The sequence below is a fragment of the Sinohyriopsis cumingii genome, chromosome 9 (genome assembly GCF_028554795.1).
Source record: "Sinohyriopsis cumingii isolate HCF-2022 chromosome 9, ASM2855479v2, whole genome shotgun sequence".
NCBI classification, from domain to species: Eukaryota; Metazoa; Mollusca; class Bivalvia; order Unionida; family Unionidae; genus Sinohyriopsis; species Sinohyriopsis cumingii.
Window position 1 is genome coordinate 42,048,794 of NC_142969.1, and position 25,133 is coordinate 42,073,926.

Consider the following 25,133-nt stretch of genomic DNA (forward strand, 5'->3'; position numbering starts at 1 on the left):
TAATATGATACAGTTGATATAAACAGGGAAGCATTTGTTGGCTCATTTTGATCATCAAATTTGTGATGGGTTGATATAATGTCTGTTGTATGAATGATGAATTGAACAATTTAGTTCAGTGTCTTCTTATTGCATTAAAAAAATGTTACAAATAAGACTAGGTCAAATTAAGGATTAATACTTTCTTTTTTTTTTTCTTTATAACTAGTGTCTGCCTGTCAGGAGCCCTTCCTGTATTGCCATTGATTTTTCCTGTTTTCTCACATTTCAGAGCTTTCCCTGGTTACCATGGGAACACAACAGCCACCACAGCCACAGAATGCATCAGAATGGCAATTATATCATGTTTTACAGCGTGCCAACCTACTCCAGTATTTTGAGACTTTTATTGCTCAGGGTATGTGGCAAAAATCCAGTTATATCTTTTTATTTTTTAGAGAATGTGGAATTGTTTGTGAAGAAATTTTTGTATAATATCTGATATAAAATGGGTAATTTGTTAATTGAATAAATAAATTTTAGTACATGTAGTATAAAATATTGATCAGAACAATTTTTGTATTATTTCTGAGCATATGTTTTCTTTTTGTTTACAGAAAGTGTTTGTCATTAGGGATGTACAAATTGTATACATGTAATTTTGCCCAGGGTAGGATGACTGAAAAATTGAACTTGCCATTTGGAAATTTTAGCAGCCACAACATGAGTAAAAAAAGTCGTGAAAAAATAAAATATGTGAATAATTAAAGTTATAAAAAATATATATGTAAATGATACATGTAGATAGATATTGAGATGAGAAAAGATTATAATGCAGATATAGTTAGAAGAGATAATACAGACTTGTACATGTTTATTGACAGGTAAATGGATATGTAGAAAAGACTTTGGAAATAGCTTAGTTTTTAATTAAGAGAGAGATGTTAAGATAAAAGACCTTGAACTGAAAAAATTATTTTAAAATTACAGAGATGCTCCCAGGGTGCACAATTGCATGATTCATGCTATTTTTTTTGCAAATTTGCACACTTAGAATGTGACGATGTTTGAGGACTCTCATGAATTAGTTCAGGATGGACAAAAACAGATGTCATGCTGGTTAATCCCTCATTTCGGCAGCATTTTAAAATTAAAATGTAGAAAAGGCTGATGCAATTGAAAATACAGACAAATTACAAGTAGAGCGCACTTTTAATTTCTTTTCTCATCACAATTTAGCCCTGTTGGATCATGTACTAAAAAACCATATAGCAATGGTATGATAAATGTAATAAATAAGAATCTAAAACTGAAATTAAGAAGGAAAGATATTTATTTGATCAAAATACCTCTCTTTGAACAAGTAGACTATGTCATTAATGGACTTAAAATCTTGCGACATCATTGTGGAATAGTAAATCTAGCATAGTAGTCAGTAGAGTGTTAATTCGATAAAGTTAAAAATATTATTTTGGAGCAGAAGTATCCAAAAGACAATACTTGTGAGCTGTGGAAATTTTACATAACAACCATAAAGAACATGTTTCAAACTAGTTTCGGCTGGCTAAGCTAGCTATGTCCCTTCAGAAAGCAGACTATGAAAGGGAATTCTCAGTACAAGACTTTATTCATACATAGATAAAGAACAGATTAAGCTCAGAACCAATCAACAGATTAATCTTTATCCAAGTAGAGACAACATCTTTTAAAGATTTTGATTTAGATAAAGGTCTTACAGAGTTGAGCAGGAAGACAGAGAGATGGATATTGAAGTGTTATGTAAATATTGAACTATGGCCGTTTCCTCCTCCCCCTTATTTTTGTTTTACTCACCCATTTTTGTGACAAGGGGGGAATCTTGGGAGCTAATAACAGTATTCTAGAAAGGGATTGTGATTAATCCATGATACTTGGCACTTTCTTGCATGTTTCATAGCATTGTATTGGTTATATTGATTTACATGTTAATTATAGCTAGAAATGTTATCATGCTTCCTTTTAGACTTGTAACTTCATCAAGTTTTGGCCTAGATAAGATAGCAGACTTGTCTCATCAACTACATGAACAATAATGAAAGCTAGACTGTTTCTAATGATTTATTTATATTCACAACAGAAGGATTTGTGAACTCTTCATTTATCTGTTCACTTAACAGTTATTATCTAGTCACCTTGAAATAGGCATCATACATCAAGATATTCGACAAGCCAACTTGTGAGAATAACAAAACTTAATTTTATCAATTTATTCATTTGCCAAGCACTAAGTATGTATCAACCTCCTGTAATTATAATGTGAAACAGCAAATGACAAACACCAAATGTGGGTGCTACACGTTTGGTAATCAATCATGCTTTGAATGAAATCATTCTGGTGGTTTATCATTAGAAATGAGTGCCTGTTATTTGCAAAACCGCATGTCACCAATATCTCCCGAGTGATATTAAAAAATAACACATACATTAAAATCGATGACATGCATCAAAGCAAACTCTGACAGAACTGATTGTTTTGAGTTGGCAAGATCACAAGCTGCCCAGGGCTACATATGGACCTGAAAGTTGGCAAATTCCAGATACATACAGATGATACAATTAAAACGTAATTGATAAGTTAAAATATATTTATTCTGTATTTGTCAAAAATGGCTTTAAATAGTGAATATTCACATTATCAAGTCTGCACGAAAAAATGCGAGATATACCTCAACTACAAATTGGATATTATGTAAGATAGATAAAAGAAGCTGGGGCAGTCATGTAATAGAATAGTATAGTACATATAAATACTTAATGAATTTAGTTATATGTACTGAAATGAGATAACAGAATATAAAACTTGCAGAACATAAAGCATTACAGGCGGAACATGGCCCCCCCCCCCCATTCTCTCTCAATTTTTAGTACTACTGCATGGGAAAATACCTTGTGAACTTGAGCTTGCCAGATACCACCATCTTGAAAAAGACACTCAGAGTAGGATTTTTCCTCTAATTTTGCTGTTACAAGCATTTTTTGTTATTGTGAAAATGATGTAGTGGCAACTATTTGCCTCAGGTGGCTTTCTTATCTGAGCAGATTGGATATTTTTAAACCCTTCCAACAAATTATTCAGTCGGTGGAGAGGGGATGAGATTGAAAGCTAATATATAAAAGACTGAAGTGATCCAAATGCTCTGGATGTAGGTTGGTTAGATTGGTAGAATAATGAAGTCCTATGGTGATTTTAATGATTACAGATGATTTCTGTGGTCATGCTGATAAACATTTGCTTAAAATGACAATACTAGTTTTGATGACGAAGATTAAGATTTTGATCATCATCATCACTACCAATAAATACTATAACTGGTTTAACATCCTTGTTGCCCTAGTCACTTTGATAAAATGAGCTGTAGTCTGTAAGCTTAAGGATAATAAATTTCCTGTTGGACCAGTGGTTTTCATCATTCAGTAGCCACTGAGATCTTGCAGCTAATACATTTCTTGTTGGACTAGTGGTTTTCATCGTTTCAATAGCCAAATATCTTGCAGATAATAAAATTCCTGTTGGACTAGTAGTTTTCATCATTTCAGTAGCCAGTGAGATCTTGCAGATAATAAATTTCCTGTTGGACTGGTGGTTTTCATCATTTCAATAGCCAAATATCTTGCAGATAATAAAATTCCTGTTGGACTATTAGTTTTCATCATTTCAGTAGCCACAGATATCTTGTAGCTAATACATTGCTTGTTGGATGAGTAGTTTTTATCGTTTGATGGCTAGTAAATCTTTGTACATGGCTGACATTGTTTTATGGGATACACTAGTAAAGATTCAGCAAGACATCTACTTTTCACAATATATTGGTCTGGACACTGGCTACAAAGAAATATTTATGGCTGGGCAACAAGTGGTTTAAAGTGCATTAACCCTATTAACAACATTCTATGCCTGCATCATATCGCCCTTTCTCAGTTTTAATGAGTCTCAGTAGCATTCTGTTCGATTTGTCATGTGCTTCCCTTTGATGTTTAAATCATTTCTTTGGCCTGAGCACATTTTGAGAAAATTACTCAAGATTAAACATTTAGTTCCAAAAGTGTCAACCTACTGTAACTTAAATCAGAATGCAAATGGTATCATACAGTTTGGGGCCGAGTGGTATAAAGCACTCTCCGTTACAATAACAACATCATACAGTTTTAAGTATTTTACACATATTTTATCAGTAACTATCACGCTTGCTGAATCAAAATGTCATGAATACATAGCAAATACATATTTTATTCCTGATTCAATGACTTTTGAGTTTTACTTACAATGAAACCTGCATTTGATGATCCCCTCCATTTGAAAGACATGTGCTTAGTGAGGAAAACGTGACAAGTAATCAGACTGTCTCATTTTTTTAAAAAGTCACTTAGCACATGATTATGGCAGTTAATCTAGAAGCGTACATGATCAGGCAGAGCTTTATTAATTGATGTTACATGTATCATTATGCTCACTGCAAAGTAACTGTGCACAAGTTTTGCATGCTTGCTTCTTTTTAAGGAGTGGGATTTATTAAATTTAGGAGGGGTTCATACAGTAACATGCTCAGGAGAAAAAACTACTTGCATAATTAACTTTTATATACAGCACACCTGTCTGTACAGGACAAAAAGTAGTGGTTTCTTAAGTGTCCTTTGTGAACAGGTTTCATTTTAAAAGAATACAGTCTGATCATTGAGTGTGTGTCTCTTGTACAGGTGGTGATGATGTACAGCAGTTGTGTGAGGCAGGAGAAGAGGAGTTCCTAGAGATTATGGCCCTTGTTGGCATGGCAAGCAAACCACTACATGTCCGACGGCTACAGAAGTCTCTACAGGAGTGGGTTGCAAACCCAGGTATCATTCATTGCTAACAATGTGTATATTTGTCTTTCTTTTGGCTTGCCTCTATGAAAAAAAGAACAGTTGTACTACTTCTGGTATATCTTCATGGGTTTGAGTCTCGGGTTCAGCCAATGTGGGTATCTGAAAAAGCTTCCAGTAGCTTCTCGTGGGTCGGTGGTTCTTTCCTGGGTTTTCCCAGGTTCTTCCTCCACCATTAATACTGTCCACCGTGTACAGTCTATCTTGTGCTGAAAAAATGGCGTTAAAACCCTACAACAACAACAACTCCTAGTGTATATATTGGCTTTGGTGCCAGCATCTCCCCTCATCTTGTCCTTTCTTACAATCTCCTAGGCAACCATTTGAAGTGGGTTTCATGTCACCTACCCCTCTGGAAAGGGGACTGATTTTGTATGCGCATGTAGATCATTTGTATAGTCTTGATTCTAGCCAGTAACCACATGGGGGATTTTGCACACTATAAAGTTGACCACACTATAGCACACTCAGTTTTATCACGAATTAGGATATATAACACAATTGTGGCAAGGTTCCCGAAATTTCATATCCACATATTTTTTTCATACATGAAAAAAAAGTTTCTAAAGGTACAAAAAAATAACATGCAAAACATTTATTATCATTTTGGGAGAAGAGATCAAGTACAAAATTCTAATATAAGACGATTGTGGCATGGCGCCTGAAACTTCATTTACACATTTTTCTCGTACGCAACAGAAAAGGTTTTTCTTCTTAAAAGTACACAAAATAACTTGTCAAAAGTTTATCATTCTGATATCCAAAAAATGGAGATTTACTTGTTGGTCTATCCAATAGTCATGCTACTGGGACTACTTACAATTTACCAAATGATGGCTATTTTCTGTCTTTAAAAAATGTACCTAGAATTTTTTTTTAAACTTCAAAGAATAGTGTTTACCTTTGAAGCACCGATTGTTCTGTATAAATACTAAGCCAGTGAAAAAGAAATCACAATCAACATTCTACAATTATTTGATGCGTCCTCCACAATAAGAAATGGGCATTTCTTTTGGTCCTCCAAAGCTGTCCTTTAGCTTCGACTTCAATAACACATGCAGCCTTCATTAAAGAATGCTGACTACACTCTTCAACAAAAACTAAGCAACCTTTTATCAACAGAAGTCAGCACCAAAAACTTAAATAAAAGCAATGGAATTAGATGGAATGTTGCACTTTCCAATGTTACTGGAATGTGTTTATTTTGTCATGAAAGTCGCGTTTTTGCAGGAAAATTTTATGCTTACGGTTGTTACCAGTGGCATAAAATGCAAATTTCCAATCTTTTGAAATAATAGATATCAAACCATCAAGTTAATTGAAAATGGGGGTATCTTGCAAAGATGTTTGTTAAACTTTATAATTTGTTCACATGTTTTAATTTCCCTATGAATAGCCTCAACCCTTGGGTTGCCTCGGCAAGCTGATAGCTGTCTCCAGCTGACCAAAATCTAGGCCAGTATAAGTACATGTACATGTAGCATGTAAACAACTATAGCCATGTGCTACTAGTGACAGTATTGTATTGAATTGTTTTGTGACAATCAGATATAGACCAAATGAGGACTACAAAATTTATATACATGTGTTATTTATATTTTCGAATGGCTGTGACAGATACATTAATTTTATAACATACCTATACTCAAATATCATGGATTTTTTTATATACATGTACAGTACTTAATGGATTATGGATTGTACAACACAAATCTAAGTTGTCAATCTGCAAATGTATTTCAGACTAGTTTTTCTTCATTTAATCAAGATCACATATTTTTGCACCCACTTTTATTGCTACCACCACAACCACCTCACCCCCTGTTATTATTTGGGTACATGCATCATTTTCTTTAGCAAACTGACTTGGTTGGTTGTAAGACAGTTCAGTCTATAACACAGGTTCTCTGGACCCCAACCACTGTGTTATAGTGGGGTCACACTGTAGCTGGAATCATAAAACTTAATGAGAGAAAGCATCTTGGTGAATTTTACACCCTCATCCCAAAAGCAGGTCACTGTAGCTCACATTTTGTTTCTTTGGCATTGATTAGAATGTTTTTGCTTGATGATGGTCTGCATCTTGGTTAACATCACTAAAATAAAGTCACTGTTACATACATGTCACATTCTGGCTGAGATTAATTTTTTATGTTTCACCTATGACCGTAGATGTTTTATGCGTTCTATCCTACCTTGAACTATGAAACTTGGTGAGGGGATATATCTTCAGTACTGTACCCACGTTGTAAAATTAGATCACTACAGTCGTTGTTGTTTTGGGTTTAATGCCACTTCTCAGCACAAGATAGGCTATACATAGCAGCCAGTATAACTGGTAAAGGAAGAGCTCAGGGAAAACCCACTAAGAACCACTGACCCACGGGAAGCTACTGGCAGTTTTCTCACATACCTATTACCCACAATGGCTGAGTTCAAGACTCAAACCCATGCAGGTTGAGGTGAGATGACAGTGATTGGTAAAGGGGAGTACTAAATATTGTTATGTAAGTAATATAATTAAGCTACCTTAAACTAGCCTGCTTATTTACAGATGTGGTCAAAGATAGTAAGGCAACCAAGCAAAATGAGTTCTTACTGAATAAAATGCTTTGAATCACAGATGCGCTTCGTCATGGAGAAGTGTGTTCCAGAATTTGTATTGAACTTATATTCCTCAGTTGGTACTACGAGATTTCCTTTATCTTAAGAAGTTTCAATGTTACTTGCAATGAAATCACTGCATCAGTATTTTGCTAATAGAACAGTGAAAAGAGAATTTAGTTTGGACATTAACAGTTGACAGTTGATTCAGAAAATAAATATCCCTAATTTTTTTAAGAAAAAGAAATCTTGTTTTGTTGTGAATGAACAGCAGCATAAAGCATTGATGTAATACACCATGTTCCAGTGTACACATGATGTTTGTTGAAACCATTTGGAGTAATGATATTAACAATTTCCTTGAAAATAAAGGTTATTTGTGCAAAAAAGAAAACAATTTCATTTCATTAGAAAAAATGCTTTATTGACAATTATTTCTTTCACAATTATCAAATAAGTATTCAGTCATGAAACAGTCCCATGACCCCCATCCACCCTCAGCACACTGTATTCTCAATGTTCAGCAGTGATGGCATCCCTATCTTAATTTTATTGTGGTCCCTTGGTAACTCACGTCCTTACTTACAGTATAGTGTATGTTTTTAGACCCACCTTGTATTCAGGTCCAGCTTGTAAATGTAATACAAGTCCTAATCTAAAACTTTTTAGGATATTTAATACAGCATTCTGGTTACATTTCACAAGGAGCACGGTAATGTCACACTGGAAATTAATAAAATTTGTTTTACCCATCAGGGAAAATCAGAGCCCTTGATTCTCATAAATGCATACATGCCAACCATTACACTTTAAATGTAATCATTATGCTGCTTTTCCACCAAATTATATTTTATGAGTGACTGTATATGGATTATGCTTTTTTTGGTACATTTAAAAAAAAGCAATAAAAAGTTATTTTTTATCATTTTTATTATGATCTCTTTAATTCCACTCTTAAATTTTAGAATATTCTTTAAAAATATGACTGCTGTGTAAAAATAGTATACTTCCTTATTTGCTGTTTATATGTGCTGTAATACTGGCATGCAATGTATAGATTACTTTTTTTATACCCAAATTATGCTTTTTTGCCACTTATAATAGCAATAATTGTGCTTATACCTCTCAGGTGGTTGTCAAGTATGTCAGTGATTGAAAACTTGCCTGAGACTTCCTGTATTTTAAAATTTTGGTATTATGTATGACTCTCTGTGCTAACATCCTAGAAAAATCGACACAAGGAACATGGTATAATGGTATTCAGCATATGTGAACATTGTACTTGGATAATACATTAACGCACTAATGGTTTTCTGCCAATGCCCTGAATGTTCTATTGTAATAACTCCATATCTGAGTAATTAATATTAATGCCGACTTCAACACCATATTACAAATTGTGAAGTTTTAGAAACATGCAAAAATATGTATAAAATTTAGAAACTGGAAGGAAACTGGATAAATTAAACATCCTTAAAGTAGCCTGCTCATTCCCAGATGAAGTCAAAGACTACAGGGTAGGTATTTTGTATACCCCACCCCCATTTTCCTAGTCACAGCAAAAGGGAACATATAGTCTTGTTGTTGTGTCTGTACCTCTTTGAATCCATATGCACTGTACATGTACTCCTTTATTAATCAAGTCCAATTAGAAACTGCACAGACCCTGATTTGCCATTACATAATGAGCCAGCAGGTCATGGTCTATGAAGTTTTCTAGGAGTAATCAGTAGAAGAAAGAAGATAGACCTAGATCTGTCAGCATGTTATGTAATGGGAGATCAGGGTTTGTGTTGTTTGCAATGAGACTCAACTTATAACGAGTATATATGGTACTCCCTGGCCCATGGCACATCCCAAATCTGGCCCATGGCACATCCCAAATCTGTTCTAGCCCCCCCACCCCCCCAACTTTAAAACTTGGAGCCATGTTTATGTAATATTGTAATAAAGTGATGTCCAGTTTACATTTTGAAGCTATTACTGCATTTTAAAATTTACTTACTTATCTTTGAACATATTTTTCAACCTTTTTTATGAAAATATTGCCAAGTAAACAATAACTACTTGAGGTTAACAGTTTGAAATTTGTCCTGTATGTATGCTTATTTGAAAGACCTGATTAGATTTTCATACCATACCAGTAGTTTTTCAAAATTGTTTTAAATTTTTTGGACTTGGGCATTTTTGTCTGCAGCTGTAGTATGTATTGTACAAGTACAAACCCATATTCTTTTTTTGTTTTAGCAGTTTGCTGAGTTACAGAAATAGATCTGTATGGTTTGTTTAGGCTGTTTATCTGTCATAATATTTTTTCCTTTTTTTTTTCAATTATGTGAAGAAATTGGTGTTAAATTTTGCAATGCCAAAATACATATTTACTTAGGTTTTCATTTCTTTATCAGCGGCATTCCAGGCTCCTTCATCATCCGTGATACCCACTACTCTTCCAGGAGCTGGCATTAACTCTGTACCACCTGCCGTTACCGTGGCAACACATAGACAAGAACAAAGTAATTTGGGACCTGTGTTTCCAGTGCACTCAGCAACCCCAAATCTACATGTAAACTCTCCATGGGCATCACAGATATCCAGTATGGTCAAGACTAGAAACTCCACTTCACCTTCCAGTATTTCTGCAGCTGAAAACAGCAGTGGCAGTATTAACAGTATACCACAGGTCAGTTCTTTGCACTCAGCTGCCAATCTCTTTCTGACACACAAACTCACACATATATGTGCAAATCACAGAGACAGATGGATAGACAGACATTTAAATCTGTAGTTTTCAGCATTGGCTTCGTGAATATAATGCTGTTTCTTTGGTGGATTGTTTATATCTTTGGTAGGTCTATGGAAATTTAAATTTATAGAATTCAGCATGTTGTTGTTACCAAACATTTAATTTATATTACCCAAGAAAATCAAACAATTTGCTTTTTTCTCCTATTTATTGCCCTGTAGCAAAAGAAGATAAAGTTCATTCAGTAAATTGTTTCAGTCCATTCTATGTCTGGACACTGATGATATGGAATGTCTGTTTAACTAGAACAGTTTAAAATTTCTAGATGAGAAAGTTATATGTTGTTCTAAATTGTACATAAGACTTGAAAGAAAATGTAAGATTTCTCAAAAGCTTATGAAAATGTATTTCCAGGAAAGTAGTATTTTTTCCTTCTGCCCAGTAAGTTTTTCATTCAGTTATTATTTTGGTCTTTAGCTAAATCATCTTGAGAAAGAACCCTCAGCCTCATCATCGCCAATACCAACCCCTGTTCTTCTTGAAACCCAAATCCATGCCTTAGCTGAAGCGGCTGCCAGACTTGCCAAAACCCTGCCCAATTTTGAGGCAAAGAAAATGAACATGAAGAAACCCATCAGTAGAGAGATTCAGGTAGGTGACGTTAGTGTTAAAAATATTCATGTCCATGCATTTGATTAGCTTGTCTTGTGAAGTGGACAGAGGTATGGTAATACCACTTGTGTAAGTATTGGCATATACACATATAAATATATATACGTATGTAAAGTCTCACTGCATCTTAACCGTTCTTTCTTCATTGGTCATAGGCAACATTTTGGAGTGTTTCATAACATCTTACCTCTGGAGAGGAGGCAAAGTGGACTAACTTTGTATATGTAAATTATTGGTTGGGGGTGGTGGTTTTGCATTCAGCTTATGACCATGTAAGTTTTTTGCACACTGTATATGCACATACTGGTGTACATAGAATTATGAAACTTGGTAAGGAAATGCTTCACACTGAGTACTACACCACCATCACTTATTTAGGTCAATTTGACCCATATTTCATGCATTAAGACAATATTCACTGAAAATTCAGACTTCACTGTATTGATCAAAGAGGTTTTCCACCTTTTGCTGCCCTCATTCGTAGCCTGGATTCTTAATTTGAGAGTGCAACTGGTCATTTTCATACGAGTGTCAGTTTATCTTATGAAACATGTGCTTAATATAATAGCCTATAACACTCTTGCCAGTGTAGTGTCAAAGTCATTTCAGCATCCGTTAATCTCGGTGACTTTTATATTTTTAACAGTCATTCATTGTGCCATCAATATCTTGAACCCAATTCAACCTTCACTCCTGCAAGTTAGTATGTGGGTGTATCTTTGGAAGAGTAATTCAGTCATACTAAAGTAAAGCACATTGACCTAACTTTCATTCTTGAATGACTTTGTATTTTCAGCTGTTGATTCTTAAAATTCTTGATGAATTGAAGCCTATTTTGCTTACCCATTTGAAAATTTATATTTCCATACCAAAACTAGGTGTACTCTGACCAGTTTCATGCTTGAGTGAGATATGTATTTTCAACTAACAGGTTAATGACCGTCAATTTAATGAGCCCATATTTACCTACACTCAAAAAGAATTATATTTTGGATGCATTTTAGCTATTGTAATTCAGCTTCACTAAAAGTAAGTCACTTTTACCTAATTTTCATGCTATCGTGATGTTTGTATTTTTTCAACCACTACATCTAGATTACACGGACATTGTTTTGACCGTACGCTGATAAAATTTTGTTTATTGATGCATCTTAATGAGAAACTTATTGCATTAATATTTCATTTATCCGCTTGGTGGCTTAGCCACAAAGTTAGACCCACAACCAGTTGGTAGCTGATTCAGATTCTTTCTAAACCAGCCTGAATCAGCAGTCAGGGCATTTATCATTGCATGGCTTGTAACTCGTTATGTTGGTATTGTTCGTACATGCTAGTCTGTATTTTGTCTGCCACTCTAAATATGCTACTGTTGCAAGCAGGTTTTTGTTTATGGGTATAATTTTATTAGCAGCAAAATTAGAAGAATGAAAATAAAAGAAAAATTGGTAACATTTCAGAATTGTTGTTATTAAATATTAGAAGATGATAGTATAATTTGGATAATACAGAAAAGAAATTCTTGTTGCAGATGGTGATGCAGATGACAGATGATGAACCTAACAGAATTGAAGAATTAAGAAAATATGCTGCTATTTATGGCAGATTTGATTCCAAACGTAAAAATGAAAGGCCAATGTCTTTACATGAGGTGAGTGTACATGTTCCAAGTTTCAGATGACAAAAAGAATGCTTTTATAGCCCATTATGAATGTGGTCAAAGTGGTAGAGTGTTATCCTAGCCATTGCATGTAATAGTTTAGTTGAAGGGACAGAGAGTGTTATCCTAGCCATTGCATGTATGAATTTAGTTGAAGGGACAGAGAGTGTTACCATAGCCATTGCATGTAATAATTTAGTTGAAGGGACAGAGAGTGTTATCCTAGCCATTGCATGTAATAGTTTAGTTGAAGGGACAGAGAGTGTTACCCTAGCCTGTGCATGTATGAATGTGATTGAAGGGGCAGAGAGTGTTACCCTAGCCCATCCATGATGATTGTGGTTGAAGGGGCAGAGAGTGTTACCCTAGCCCATCCATGTATGAATGTGGTTGAAGGGGCAGAGAGTGTTACCCTAGCCCATCCATGTATGAATGTGGTTGAAGGGGCAGAGTGTTACCTATATCCATCCATCTGTGAATGTCATTGAAAGGGGGCATCCATCTGCATGGTCAAGTTACATTCCAATCACAGTGGCAGGACATTTGAGTTCTATGAAAACAATCAAAGTTTTATCATTCTGAAGACTTTAATCTGAAAACATCATGTTGAGGACTTGTTATCATATCAAAAAGGGGAAGCTTGTATATATTAGGAACATTTTCCAGGGTGTGCTACATCGGTTAAGTTTCTATTTCAGAGAACTCAGGAAATGTATAAGTATAAGTGGAACAGAATCATATTTCCTAAAAATATTTATCATCATCATTATCATCGTCATCTAAAGGTTATATTCAGGAATAGGAAATGCCTCTGCAACATTGCTCCACCTTTCTCTGATAGACCAGCAACTTTAATTGATTCCTTGTCCTCAAGACCATTTACTGGACCACCAGATATGCATTGCATAAGCTTGTAACATTTCGACAAGGACAAGCTTGCTACTTAATATTTTTTGTCAACCCAATTAGAAAATTAACTGCATCGGACCCTCTGTCAAGTGCTAATTTCATCCTACAGCCAACAAGTATTGAATATTTTCCTGCATGATTTAACAACATGATTGATTTCTTTAAGCAATTTTTTTTTATATGTCCAAAATTCTCTGTGCTTTACAGATCTCAGTAAATGAGGCTGCTGCCCAGCTCTGCCGACACATTCCAACTCTTATGACACGGCGAGAGGATTTATTTCCATTAGCAAGACAAGTTGTGCGTGACAGTGGCTATCATTACTCAAAAGGACATTCCAGGTACCGAGTTAAACTTGTCTTAAGTCTCATCATTGTTAACTAGTATTGCCTTGTTATGCCTCTGTAAAATCATGTTCATCTGTCTCTCAGAAGAGCCAAGCACAATCTCATTAGTGGTCATCTGTCTCTCAGAAGGGCCAGGCACAATCTCATTAGTGGTCATCTGTCTCTCAGAAGGGCCAGGCACAATCTCATTAGTGGTCATCTGTCTCTCACAAGGGCCAGGCACAATCTCATTAGTGGCCATTTGTCTCTCAGAGGGGCCAGGCATAATCTCATTAGTGGTCATCTGTCTCTCACAAGGGCCAGGCACAATCTCATTAGTGGTCATCTGTCTCTCACAAGGGCCAGTCAGTTTCATTAGTGGTCATCTGTCTCTCAGAATTAATAATAGCTAACATGCCTCTGTGCATTACAGATAGCTACTTCCTCCAGTTAACATATATGATAACTGCTGATTAAGATGGCCAAAGTTACTTACAATCTGTATTCCTACAGCAAACATTAAATCTTTTAGTCAAGAGAAACTTCTACCTACAAAATCAACATTTTCATATTCATTCTCTCTCTCTCTCGCTCTCTCTCACACACACACACAGAGCCTCACATAAATACTCTTGTCTCATGCAATTTGCCTGCTGTTAATTCATATGAATAGATAATTAATTACAAGTGATTGCATATATCATTCATTCTTCATTTTATCTGTTAAAGAAGGGTGGATCTGAAAAGTCTTTATTTACTCACTTTTAAGTTGGATCCAACTGCAGACAGCAAATACCCTGATCTGCTGTTGCATGATGTACTGGCAGATAAGGTCTATGTTGCTCATTCTGATTACTTCTAACCAGCTACATAGACCCAGATCTGCGAAGGCATTATGCGGTAGCAGATGTGAGTTTATGCAGTTGGACCAGACTTATAAGTGAGTATGTATGGTAAGATTAGATTCTCAGTGGAGAAAACAACTAGGCCATACACATTACAAATGCAATTAAATTGCTGTTGATCTTAATCCAATGTTTAATTTTCAAGAGATTATTACTACAATATCATACTGAATACATGGCAAGGAATTTCATTGAACATGGAATAATTTAAAGTAGACTTTACTGTTGTCAGCCTAAATTTACAAATAATTGCATCTTAGATTGTTATGTAAGAATGAATAAGGTTAGAGACATTGGTTCATATATGACAGTAATGATAATGAAAGAACAACAAAGACAATAACAAGCAAAAAAATAAAACATGATAATAAAAAATATGTCTCTGCAATGTTAGCTTTAACGAGATATATTTTCCTGTTTCTATTTTATGCCTCAATTAATGGCTTAAGCTATCTGAAACAAGAACTCTCTTGGAGAAAAAGGAGCAGAGTAACACCTTTGGTTTTATACAAGTTTAATGTCTCATTCTTTTTTCCTTAAAACAAATTCTGCAATATTATCATTTTTTTTATTGCTTTTTTATCAATCATATTTGAACATTTTGTAGAAAACACTTTAAGGGATTGGAAATAAATAAAAAGTAATTAGTATGAAGAAAGACAATAATATTTATGATTTTCATAGGTAGAGTGTGTATGATGAGTACATGAATTGTGGTAGTCTCAAAATGTGCATATAGACAAATCACTTTGCTCACACAATAGTTGCTAGAGTTATTGCCCTTTTTGTTTACTGCTTTAAAAGTATGACACAATCCTTCAGTCTTTTGTTCTTTGGCATGAAATTTGATAAATGGGTTCATACTTGTGTAATCAAATTAGTGTTCCGACACTTTTTGTTATTTCCCTTTTTGAAATACAGCTGAACTCAATGTATGACAGAATCTTGTCAACATAGCTGGTCTCAGTTTTCATTGTATTACCTTGAAACTTTGTACATGTAATCATTGTACATGCAATCTTTGTACATGCAATCATTATACATGTACATGCAGTCATTGTACATGCAATCTTTGTACATGCAATCATTGTACATTCTATCATTGTACATGCAAACTTTGTACATGCAATCATTGTACATGTACATGCAGTCACTGTACATGCAATCATTGTACATGCAATCTTTGTACATGTACATGCAATCATTGTACATGCAATCATTGTACATGCAAACTTTGTACATGCAATCATTGTACATGCAATCATTGTACATGCAAACTTTGTACATGCAATCATTGTACATGCAAACTTTGTACATGCAATCTTTGTACATGCAGACTTTGTACATACAATCATCATCATCTGAAGATTTACATACTAAGCACTAGTCTAGTGCCCTCTCCCAATTGTTGTGCAGAGTTATGGCTGTTATGGCTCTTTTTTTATCTTGCAATGGAATGCAGTTTGTGACAGAATCTTGGGGATGCAGCTAGTCCCAGCATTTAATAGATCACAGTAAATCTTGATACATATTTTAGTTTTCATTTGAAGATTGGCATATCTTCAAATCAGCATTCTCCTAAGATTGTTTGAGTTGCTGCTCATCTCGACATTGAACTGTATGTACTGTAAGACATAATGTTGGGAACATGTCTTGCACTTTTGCTGGGTCATTGTGAAACTTGGTACATATGATGGTTATGATCTAAAAATACACATATTTACAAATGACTGTGCTCCTGTGTTTCTTACTACCTTTTTGACATGCAGTAATACATAACAGAATGTTGTGAATGCAAGTACGACCTGCAGTTTTAAGTGGATTGCTGTGAAACTTAGTATATATTACATCATACTGGAAGATATGCATGTTGACCATTTTAGAGTTGTGTCCTTTTTTCTTACTTTAAAATCATCACCAGCTTGTGGTTAGGATAAGATGCAGGGGTGTCTTGCTTGTCATGCCTTTTCTTTAGAAAGTCTTTACAGGTAATGAGAAATGTATGGCAAAGAAAAAATAGATGTTACTTGAGCAATCTTTAGTGAAAATGTAAAAAATTTAAAATTTTAAATTATACCTGTGCATTTGATGTGTTGTTGTTTTACCTGTTCCAACCACAGTTAAGTTAAAAAGTAGTAATTAATGATTATTTATTGTTCAGTTAACAATAAGAGAGTTAAGAAATCTGTGCAAGTATTACTTGGCTCGTATAAAGATTAGTTTTTTTGAGAACATCACATACCATGTGTTGGACAATGACATAAGACTTGGCTATGTCACATAATACATGCCATGTATATGACAATGACATTGCACTCAGCAGTGTCACATATCATGTGCCATGTGTTTGACGATGACTTTAGACTTACCAGTGTCACGCATTGTGTGTTATATGTCTGACAATGACATTACACTTAGCAGTGTCATATAGTGTCCGTGAGTAACTCAAAGTTCATGCAGGTGTGCAATAAAAACTGTCTCAAACACATTAAAATGAAATGTTAAAAAACTACTTGAATATAACAATATGCCATTTGCTGTAAACAGCTCCTGGCATCTTAGTTACTCATATTATTTTATTTCTAATGAAAATTTTGTATATGATTCAATATACATTCACATTTTTGCTGGACTTGGTTTTTATATTTATTGCAGAGCATCTGAACAGCTCACACTACCCAGTGCCAAGAGGCCTCGTTTAGATCTTTCCCCTTACCATAATGGTTCTGAGAATCTAATAGGAGGAATGGATTCCGGATTGGCTGAGGGACTTAAGGTAAATCAGACACTACTGCATAATCAAAGAAAGAAAGAAAGAAAAGTAAAGTCTTCAGGACTTGTGAACAAATTCCAATTTTGTCCTGGATCAGGCTTTTAAAAAAATCCACATTGATTTTCTTGAAGGTTAGTTGGCTTTTCCAGCCAGATAGCTAGTAAGATAGCAAGAAACTAGTCACATTATTGTCCCTTGTTGTGCATCCAGGACAAGTTTTACTTATACGGGTTGGGTTTTTTTAACAGTGAAGTTGATGACTTGATATCAGAACTATATATTTGTACATGGTTTCCAAAGTTAAACAATTAGCCTTAATTTATTAGGGAAGATGTTACACTTTAAGACAAACCCAATGGGTTAAACTTCTTATTCTGTACACTCTGCGAGTACTGTTTTTGACATTATGAATCATCTGATTGATTAGGAAGAAATAAGTGTGGAGTCTTCACATTTGCTCTAATTTTTTTCTGCCTGAAACTAACCAGTTTCAGCTTGACTGAATATTCTTATTTTAGAGCAGACATATACAACTTTATTTCACAATTTTAGATATAAAGATTTTATAGACAAGTCAATTTCATGTAGGATAGGCTGGCTGCCATCAACAAGGAACTTTCTGAGATCCTGGTTCGTCAGGAGGAAATTAAGCAAGAAATTGAAAATGCACAGAAAGACCAAAATCCATCCCTTGTACAGCAACTTGAGACGGCCATTGAACAAATTACCAGCAAACACCTGCTGTTGCTTAATGAGCAGCGGGAGATCTTGCGGAAACAAAGGTTGGCTTTTTTGTTTCATCTCCTTTATAATGATCAGTGTAGAATAGGAAATTCCAACTGAGGGTCAGAATTTCTTGTCAGACATGAAGCTTTACTGAATTTTACACAGATGAATAATGATGGACTAGCTCTGTCATATTCCTGTGCAGAGAAGGAGGGTTGGAGTCTGAATGCTCAATTGTAAATAATAATGCTACTTTCAAAGAGCACAACACTCATTAAAAAATTTTCTTACCTTTAGACTGAGTGTAAGACATTAAGTTTGCACTGAAAATTTTACATTTGGCATGTAAGCTTGTATATCCTCAATACCTCAGTTGGCATGCAAGCTTTTATATCCTCAGTACCTCAGTTGATATGTAAGCTTGTATATCCTCATTACCTCAGATTAGTTCAGTTATTAGCAGTGTCTGTGAATATTAATGAGGTGAGCACGTGAACACTCATGAGGCCATATTTATAAGGAGAGCTTAATCAGGTTTAGAATGTAAACTTCTAAATATCTTAAGATTATCACGAAATATCTGTACATATCAATGAGGTGATCTTGCTATTGAATACTAAAGAGATCCGATTTCCAACCAGTTTTGATCAGACCTGGTATGTGAGCTTTTATCGTCAAGGTCTTGTACGAGTTCTGGCATCCATTAATGAAATAGTCTTGCATCTGATTGGTTGAGTTTGTGAATAATGTGGAGACGATATTTAAGAACAGATTTTGATCAGACTTGCTGTTTAAGCGTGTATCATCAAAATCTCAGATGAGTTCAACAGTGAGCAAATTCCACACATATTAATGTGAATCCAGGCAGATCATAGGTGGGTATCAAATTTTTAGCCTTCCAGTCATGAGTCGAAAACTTTACCACTGAGGCACCACAGCCCCCATGGGTGGTGATCTCACTGTTTCCAAGCTAAGACTCAGGGAGTGTAAGGACTGACACAGGAATCCATGCTGTCTGAAAAGATTAAATCCTCTTGTAATATCAAGCAATTCTTTATACTTTAAGAACAGGGCTATGAACAGTTTCTAAGTTTTGAATCAGAGTCTAATCCCCGGGGGTGGGGGGTGGGATATATCCATAGTACAATGCTGGTTGAGTAAATGACTTGTCCTTTTTGTGCCAGAACAGTGATCCTTTAAATATGGTCTAGGAGAGAAGGTGAATGACACCAACATTAATAGACACTGTAGTAACAGTGTGCGTGAAACTTCACTTTCCTTCAGTAGTTTCAATGTGCGTGTTAATTTGCATTCACAAGCTGATATCTGGGAACTATCCAGGTGAGTAATATCAGGCCCACTCATGCCTCATGTTTTGAAATTCACCATCTCATTTTTATGTATGAAAGAAAAATCAATTATTGATCAAAGTTGTACCAAGGACTATTTCTTTATTTTTTGTCTATTTTAATCTTAGGGATATAAATAAAATTTATTTTTCACTTTGGCAGTTTTGAGTCATTGTGCAAACTGTTTTTGGATGCTGTGTATTGCCTTTCCTAGATGGGCTTGACAACTTTTTTAAACTATCGTGTAGTGTTTGCACTGAACTTGTCAGCTTACACATTTTGCACTATCTTAAGGTGACAGAATTTTTCACTGGATGTTTTGTTGTTTTACAATTTGATCAGTATTCACAATACATCGTTTCTATTTCAACCCTCACTTTTTGCTCAGGAACATGAGGAAAACATTCTGTCCTAGGTATCAGTATCAGATATGAAAATTCTATCCTTGGAATCAGAATTTTGTGTTGTATATTCTGCAAGACGCAAAGCTCTGAGTCTTGGGTGGAATTTTTGTATCCAACACAAATGCATATGAAGGGTTCTTTTAGACCTTAGACGTGTTACCAGTTACCGTTAATTGTGCCAGAAAATGGGCCAAATCTTCAACTGTACGGGTGCAAAGCCAGTGCACAAATGCCTCTGCAGAGGCTGTATCAGCTTATAAAAAGTCCGGTTCCTAGATTTAATGATCACAAAGCAAACTGCATCATCATGGTCCACGTAGATGATAACCTGTTATAAATTTTAAATTTTGATACAGATTACCTACAATTTCTATCTGCAAGAGAATAGAATATTCCTAAATACTTTATGAAGATTGCAAGTTATATACAATTGGATGATACAATGAGCATCATGAAATATTCAGGACTATAAATTCATTATATTAGCATCTAAAAAATTAGCCATTAGTTTTATGTTCATCTTATGGTTGTATTTCAGTTTATCTTTCATAACATTTTTAAAAATTTAAATTTGTAATGAACCTAAAGAAAATTCTTTACTGATAGAACTTCAGGGTTGGTGCCGGCTATTAAAAAAAATGTCCCTAAAAAAATTGCCAACCTCAATATTTGTCAAAAAATGTCACCGTTTTCATAATACAGTACTATCATTTTATCTCAACATCCTCAGGACCAAGGTAATATTGTTGACAGAAGCAGATGTTTAGATGTGGGGGAGCTGAAAAAAATCTAAATTTTGCATACAAGTGAAATTTTTAAGAGGTGACCTGTTGTCAGTACTATGATTGCCACAGAGAAAAGATAAAAATGGAAATTTTTATTAATTAAGTAGTGTCTGAAATACACTTGTATATTGGCAATTTACATTTGTGTAGTACACTCCACAATGTGTTAAATAATGTACATGTATGTGAAAAATCCATGAATTCAAGTATTAAATCATATATTAGTAAATTCATGTATCAGTCAGATCCCGTTAGAAAACACAACTAACACATGTATTTTTATTTAAAAAAACAGTAGTCTTCGTTTGATCTATATCCCATTGTCAACAAATACGTTTCATGAAACAATTTGCTCTGATATATATTATTAATAGCACATGGCTGTATGGTTGTTTATATGCTACATGTATTTAAATTGGCCTAGATTTTGGTCAGCCAAAGACAACCACCATGATGCCAAGGCAACCAAGGGGATGAAGCTATTCATAGGGAAATGTAAACACGTGAACAAATTTAAAAGTTCAACAAACATTTTTGCGAGATTTTTCCCACCTTCATTTAACTTGATGGCCAGATTATCTATTGTTTCAAAATATTGGAACTTTAATTGGGGTTTTAAACCACCACTAGTAGCGATCGTAAGCATGAACTTTCTTGTTACAAACAGGAAACTTTCACTGTACAATAAATGTGTTCCGATCACTATGAAAAATTTTACAGTGCTTTTATTTAAATTTGTTACTGACTTCCTTTGATCAAAGGTCTTCAGCTTGCTTTGATGAAGGTGCATGTTTTATTGAAGGCGCTGCTAAAGGCCCTTTTTGAAGGACCAAAGTTTCCAGCTTTGTGTCATGGTGCCTTTCAATTTCTCCATTCCAAACCCAAGACTGTATATAGACCTTTTAACAGCCAAAAATGTTGTTGCCAAATAAATTGCCAGATGGTATATTTTGTAGGCAATAAGGGAAAAAAAGCACAATTTGTGACATTGGTGAAGCCCAGCACAATCCCTGAACTTTCTGGTATAAAGGAGATTGCCCCGCGCAATCCCTGAACTTTCTGATATATAGGAGATTGCATACACCAATGGATAATTTTTCTCAATATTAGCCTAATGTTTACCAAGTTTAATTCTGATGATATTTAAAAATTTGACATTTTTTCTCACATTGAAGCTTATCAGTCAATTTATTTTTTGTTTCTTTGCAGTGCAAGCATGAACTTCAGCATGGGAGATAATTCCTTGAATGATAGTTATGGTTTGTAGCTTTCTTCTTTTGAGCATGTCATTTTAGCCCTACTGGTCATAAACCAGGAGATCTTATGGGATGGGATGTTGTCTGTCTTGATCTTTTACACAAGTTTGTTATCATTGCTCCTCCTCAACTGCTTGGAAGATTGCCGTGAAACTTTATATTCCATTGTCTGGTTGGTCCAAAATGAAAATAGGACAGATTGGACACTTAGTATGGCCACCACGGCAACCAGCTTGAAAACTGTGTTATTGTTGCTCTTCTTGAATGGATAGTCATATCAACATGGGAGTTTCACTGAAACACTTCTTAGGATGTCTACTTTGATCTAAAGCAAAATGGTGCTGATCTGATGTCCAGTATGGCTAGCACAGGGGCCATGTTGAATAAATGTTGTTTTTTTTTACTAAACAACTTTTTATAATATCTAGTTGGTCAAGAATGAAAATGATGCCATTTAGTCATCCAGTATGGCTGCCACATTGGTCATCTTGAAAATCTTTGTTCACTACTTCTCCTGGATGATAGTCATATCAGTACCGAGTTTTCACTGAAAGACTAATAATGATGTCAGGTTGATTCTAAAGGTAAATTATGTCCATTAGAGCCATCTTGAAAATCGTTTTATTGGTACTCCTCCAACACAGAAAGTCATATTAACATGGAAGTCTTATTATGATGTTTTGCTGGTCCTTCTTGAAAAGGGTGCCAATCTGAATTCCATAATTCCCACCACAGAATAACGCCCACCACAGAATAACGCCCACCACAGAAGCAAATTTGAAACTCTTGTTATCGCTGAGAATAATCAGAGATGGTTTCAACAATTCAAAGAAAGTTATGGTCTTGTCTTGAATTCCTGAAATTCTTTTCAGCGTGTAGAGTGTCAGTCCCTTTGAAATACTCTCTTGCTTTCTAGCCAGATAAAATGGACAGCTCAACAAAAAGGGCAGCTTTTAAAAACTCTTGTAAGTCTAACTTCTTTTGATGGACTCTTTACTCCTGATATATAGATTTTTATCCCCAATTAGAGCATGCTAAATCTTATAAGGTAATAATGGAGAAAAAAATGGGAGCAATTATTTATGCTTGTACATTTGTTCACTAAATGATCCATCTAATGTCACCAACATCAACTTCAGCAGCAGTCTAAACCTATTTCTTTTTGTCTAAACTCAGTTGCGGGAAAAGTAAATGTTCAATTGCTGTGACCTGTTTTATGGTTCAGATTATTAATGCATGTATAATCTAGAATGCAAGATTTCTTATTAGGGCCACGCTGGATGAAGTCTGTAGAGTTCAATACAGTAAAAACTGCTATGAGCAACCTCTGCTATGCAACTCCACCTGTCATTTCCAACCACAATTGTAATGCACGGATCGATTTTATTACATAAACACTCTGTTATGAGCGACTACCTTGTGGTTATTTTTGTTGAAATTGTTTTGAAACTGGACATTGGAAACTGGTCTTTTTGTACAAATCTGCTATGAGAGACCACCTGTCTTGAGAGACCACTTTTTGTTGGCAGAAGGGGCAGTCTCTTATAACAGGTTTTACTGTAGTAATTCATCTCTGCCCATCCATCTTTGAACAGTGTGGTTTCTGAAAAGACAGCTTTAGTAAGAAATGCAGATGACATCTCAAACAAGTTTGATTTTCAGCCTTATTCATTATTTATAGAAGTCATGGTGCCTGATTGCCCTGTCTCCTAATTCTAGATTCTGCAAGATAAGTTTACTGGAAATAGTCGGATTTTGACCAAATTTGATTTGGTTTTATACTGATAAAACAAACAAGTTAACTTTCCAGCATTCCATGACATCATTTGCAGGACTCTTGTTTCTTGATTTAAACCAAGGCTTCTGATGTTTGACATGGTTTTCAGTTTACAGAGGTTTCAGTCAGTAAAACTGACTGCACAATATATTTTGAAGTGCTTAAAGTGTCTTGATTGTTTCACCAGGTTGTATGAGTCTTCAGTTGAAAGCCAACATAGAAACTGACATCTTCCACAGTCCAGTCTCAAGGCAAAAATTGGTTTATTTCTACCATGTGAAACATTACAGTTAACCTTATTGTACTGCCACACGACCATTATTAAATTGAGTCATATCATATGTCTGTCCATCAACAGTTGTTTCTTACCACTCTGGAGCCCATATTTCAGCTCCAGTTTCAGTAAAACTTGGAACATAGGTTTTTATCATCAGAATATTGGACGAGTTCAGTAATGAGAAAGATCAGTTATACTAACAATGCGATCTAGTATCAGATTGGTTGACCTTGATGCCAGACTGGTGGCCATATTTCTAATCAAATTTGGATCAAATTTGGAATGTATGCTTATATCATTAGGGTCTCAGAGGAATTCAGTAATGAGTGAAATTCATGCACACGGACTAGGTGATCTTGCATATGATTGGCTGAGTTACTGCTTGGTAGGCCATATTTTTGAACCAATTTTGATGACACTTGCAGCATATATTCATATCATCAGGATCTCGGACTGGTTTGATGATGATTAAGATCCATATATACTGATGATGAGGTGATCTGGCATCTGATTGGCTGAGCTTGTTTTGCCTCTGAAAGAATATTTCTGATCTGATTTGAGTCACACTTGAAATATGAGCTTATATAATAAGCAACATAAATTTTTTTATTTAACCATTCACCCTTAAAGTGGTTGTCGCGACATAAGACACACCAGTAAAGGTATTGTTCCACTTGACGAGACATCTGGTTTGGGGGGGGGGGTATGGCAACTTTTTACATATCTGGCTTCTTCAGTTTGACCTGACTGGTTGTTAAACTAAATTTTTATTGGCACATTGGGCCCCAGAACGAGCAATCTGTCATAGTTTGAACTTTGCATCAAAAAAGTTATACAAATGCATGTTTTAAAATACAAGTTACCAACAAAAATACTAATTCCCAGCATGGTTCATTCTCAAATGACTTCTGTTCAGCAAATTCTAGCTGATGACAGTGTTGATAACACTGAGTTTTATGGTTGTAAAGTTAAGTGATTTTTAAAGTTAGGAAGTATATCAGATTATTGAAGCTGGGGAAAATATTAATAGATATGCCAGTGAGAGATTTTGAGGCAGAAAGTGGTGTTATATACAATTCATGCTAGATGGAC

The 25,133-nt window shown here is 35.1% G+C and overlaps 1 protein-coding gene across 3 annotated transcripts in view; it reads left to right on the top strand.

Annotated features, from left to right (window-relative positions):
* The window catches only part of LOC149791625 (NGFI-A-binding protein 1-like), a 41,382-nt gene that overhangs the window by 10,465 nt on the left and 5,784 nt on the right, over positions 1 to 25,133 (top strand). For all 3 annotated transcript variants that reach the window (XM_089970180.1, XM_089970181.1, XM_089970179.1), the window contains exons 2-10: positions 272 to 397; positions 4,714 to 4,851; positions 9,888 to 10,162; positions 10,703 to 10,876; positions 12,426 to 12,545; positions 13,671 to 13,804; positions 17,350 to 17,470; positions 18,056 to 18,249; positions 21,941 to 21,990. In XM_089970180.1, coding sequence (XP_089826306.1) covers positions 289 to 397; positions 4,714 to 4,851; positions 9,888 to 10,162; positions 10,703 to 10,876; positions 12,426 to 12,545; positions 13,671 to 13,804; positions 17,350 to 17,470; positions 18,056 to 18,249; positions 21,941 to 21,990 — 1,315 coding nt within the window. In that variant the 5' untranslated portion in view covers positions 272 to 288. The remainder of the gene's footprint in view (positions 1 to 271; positions 398 to 4,713; positions 4,852 to 9,887; positions 10,163 to 10,702; positions 10,877 to 12,425; positions 12,546 to 13,670; positions 13,805 to 17,349; positions 17,471 to 18,055; positions 18,250 to 21,940; positions 21,991 to 25,133) is intronic.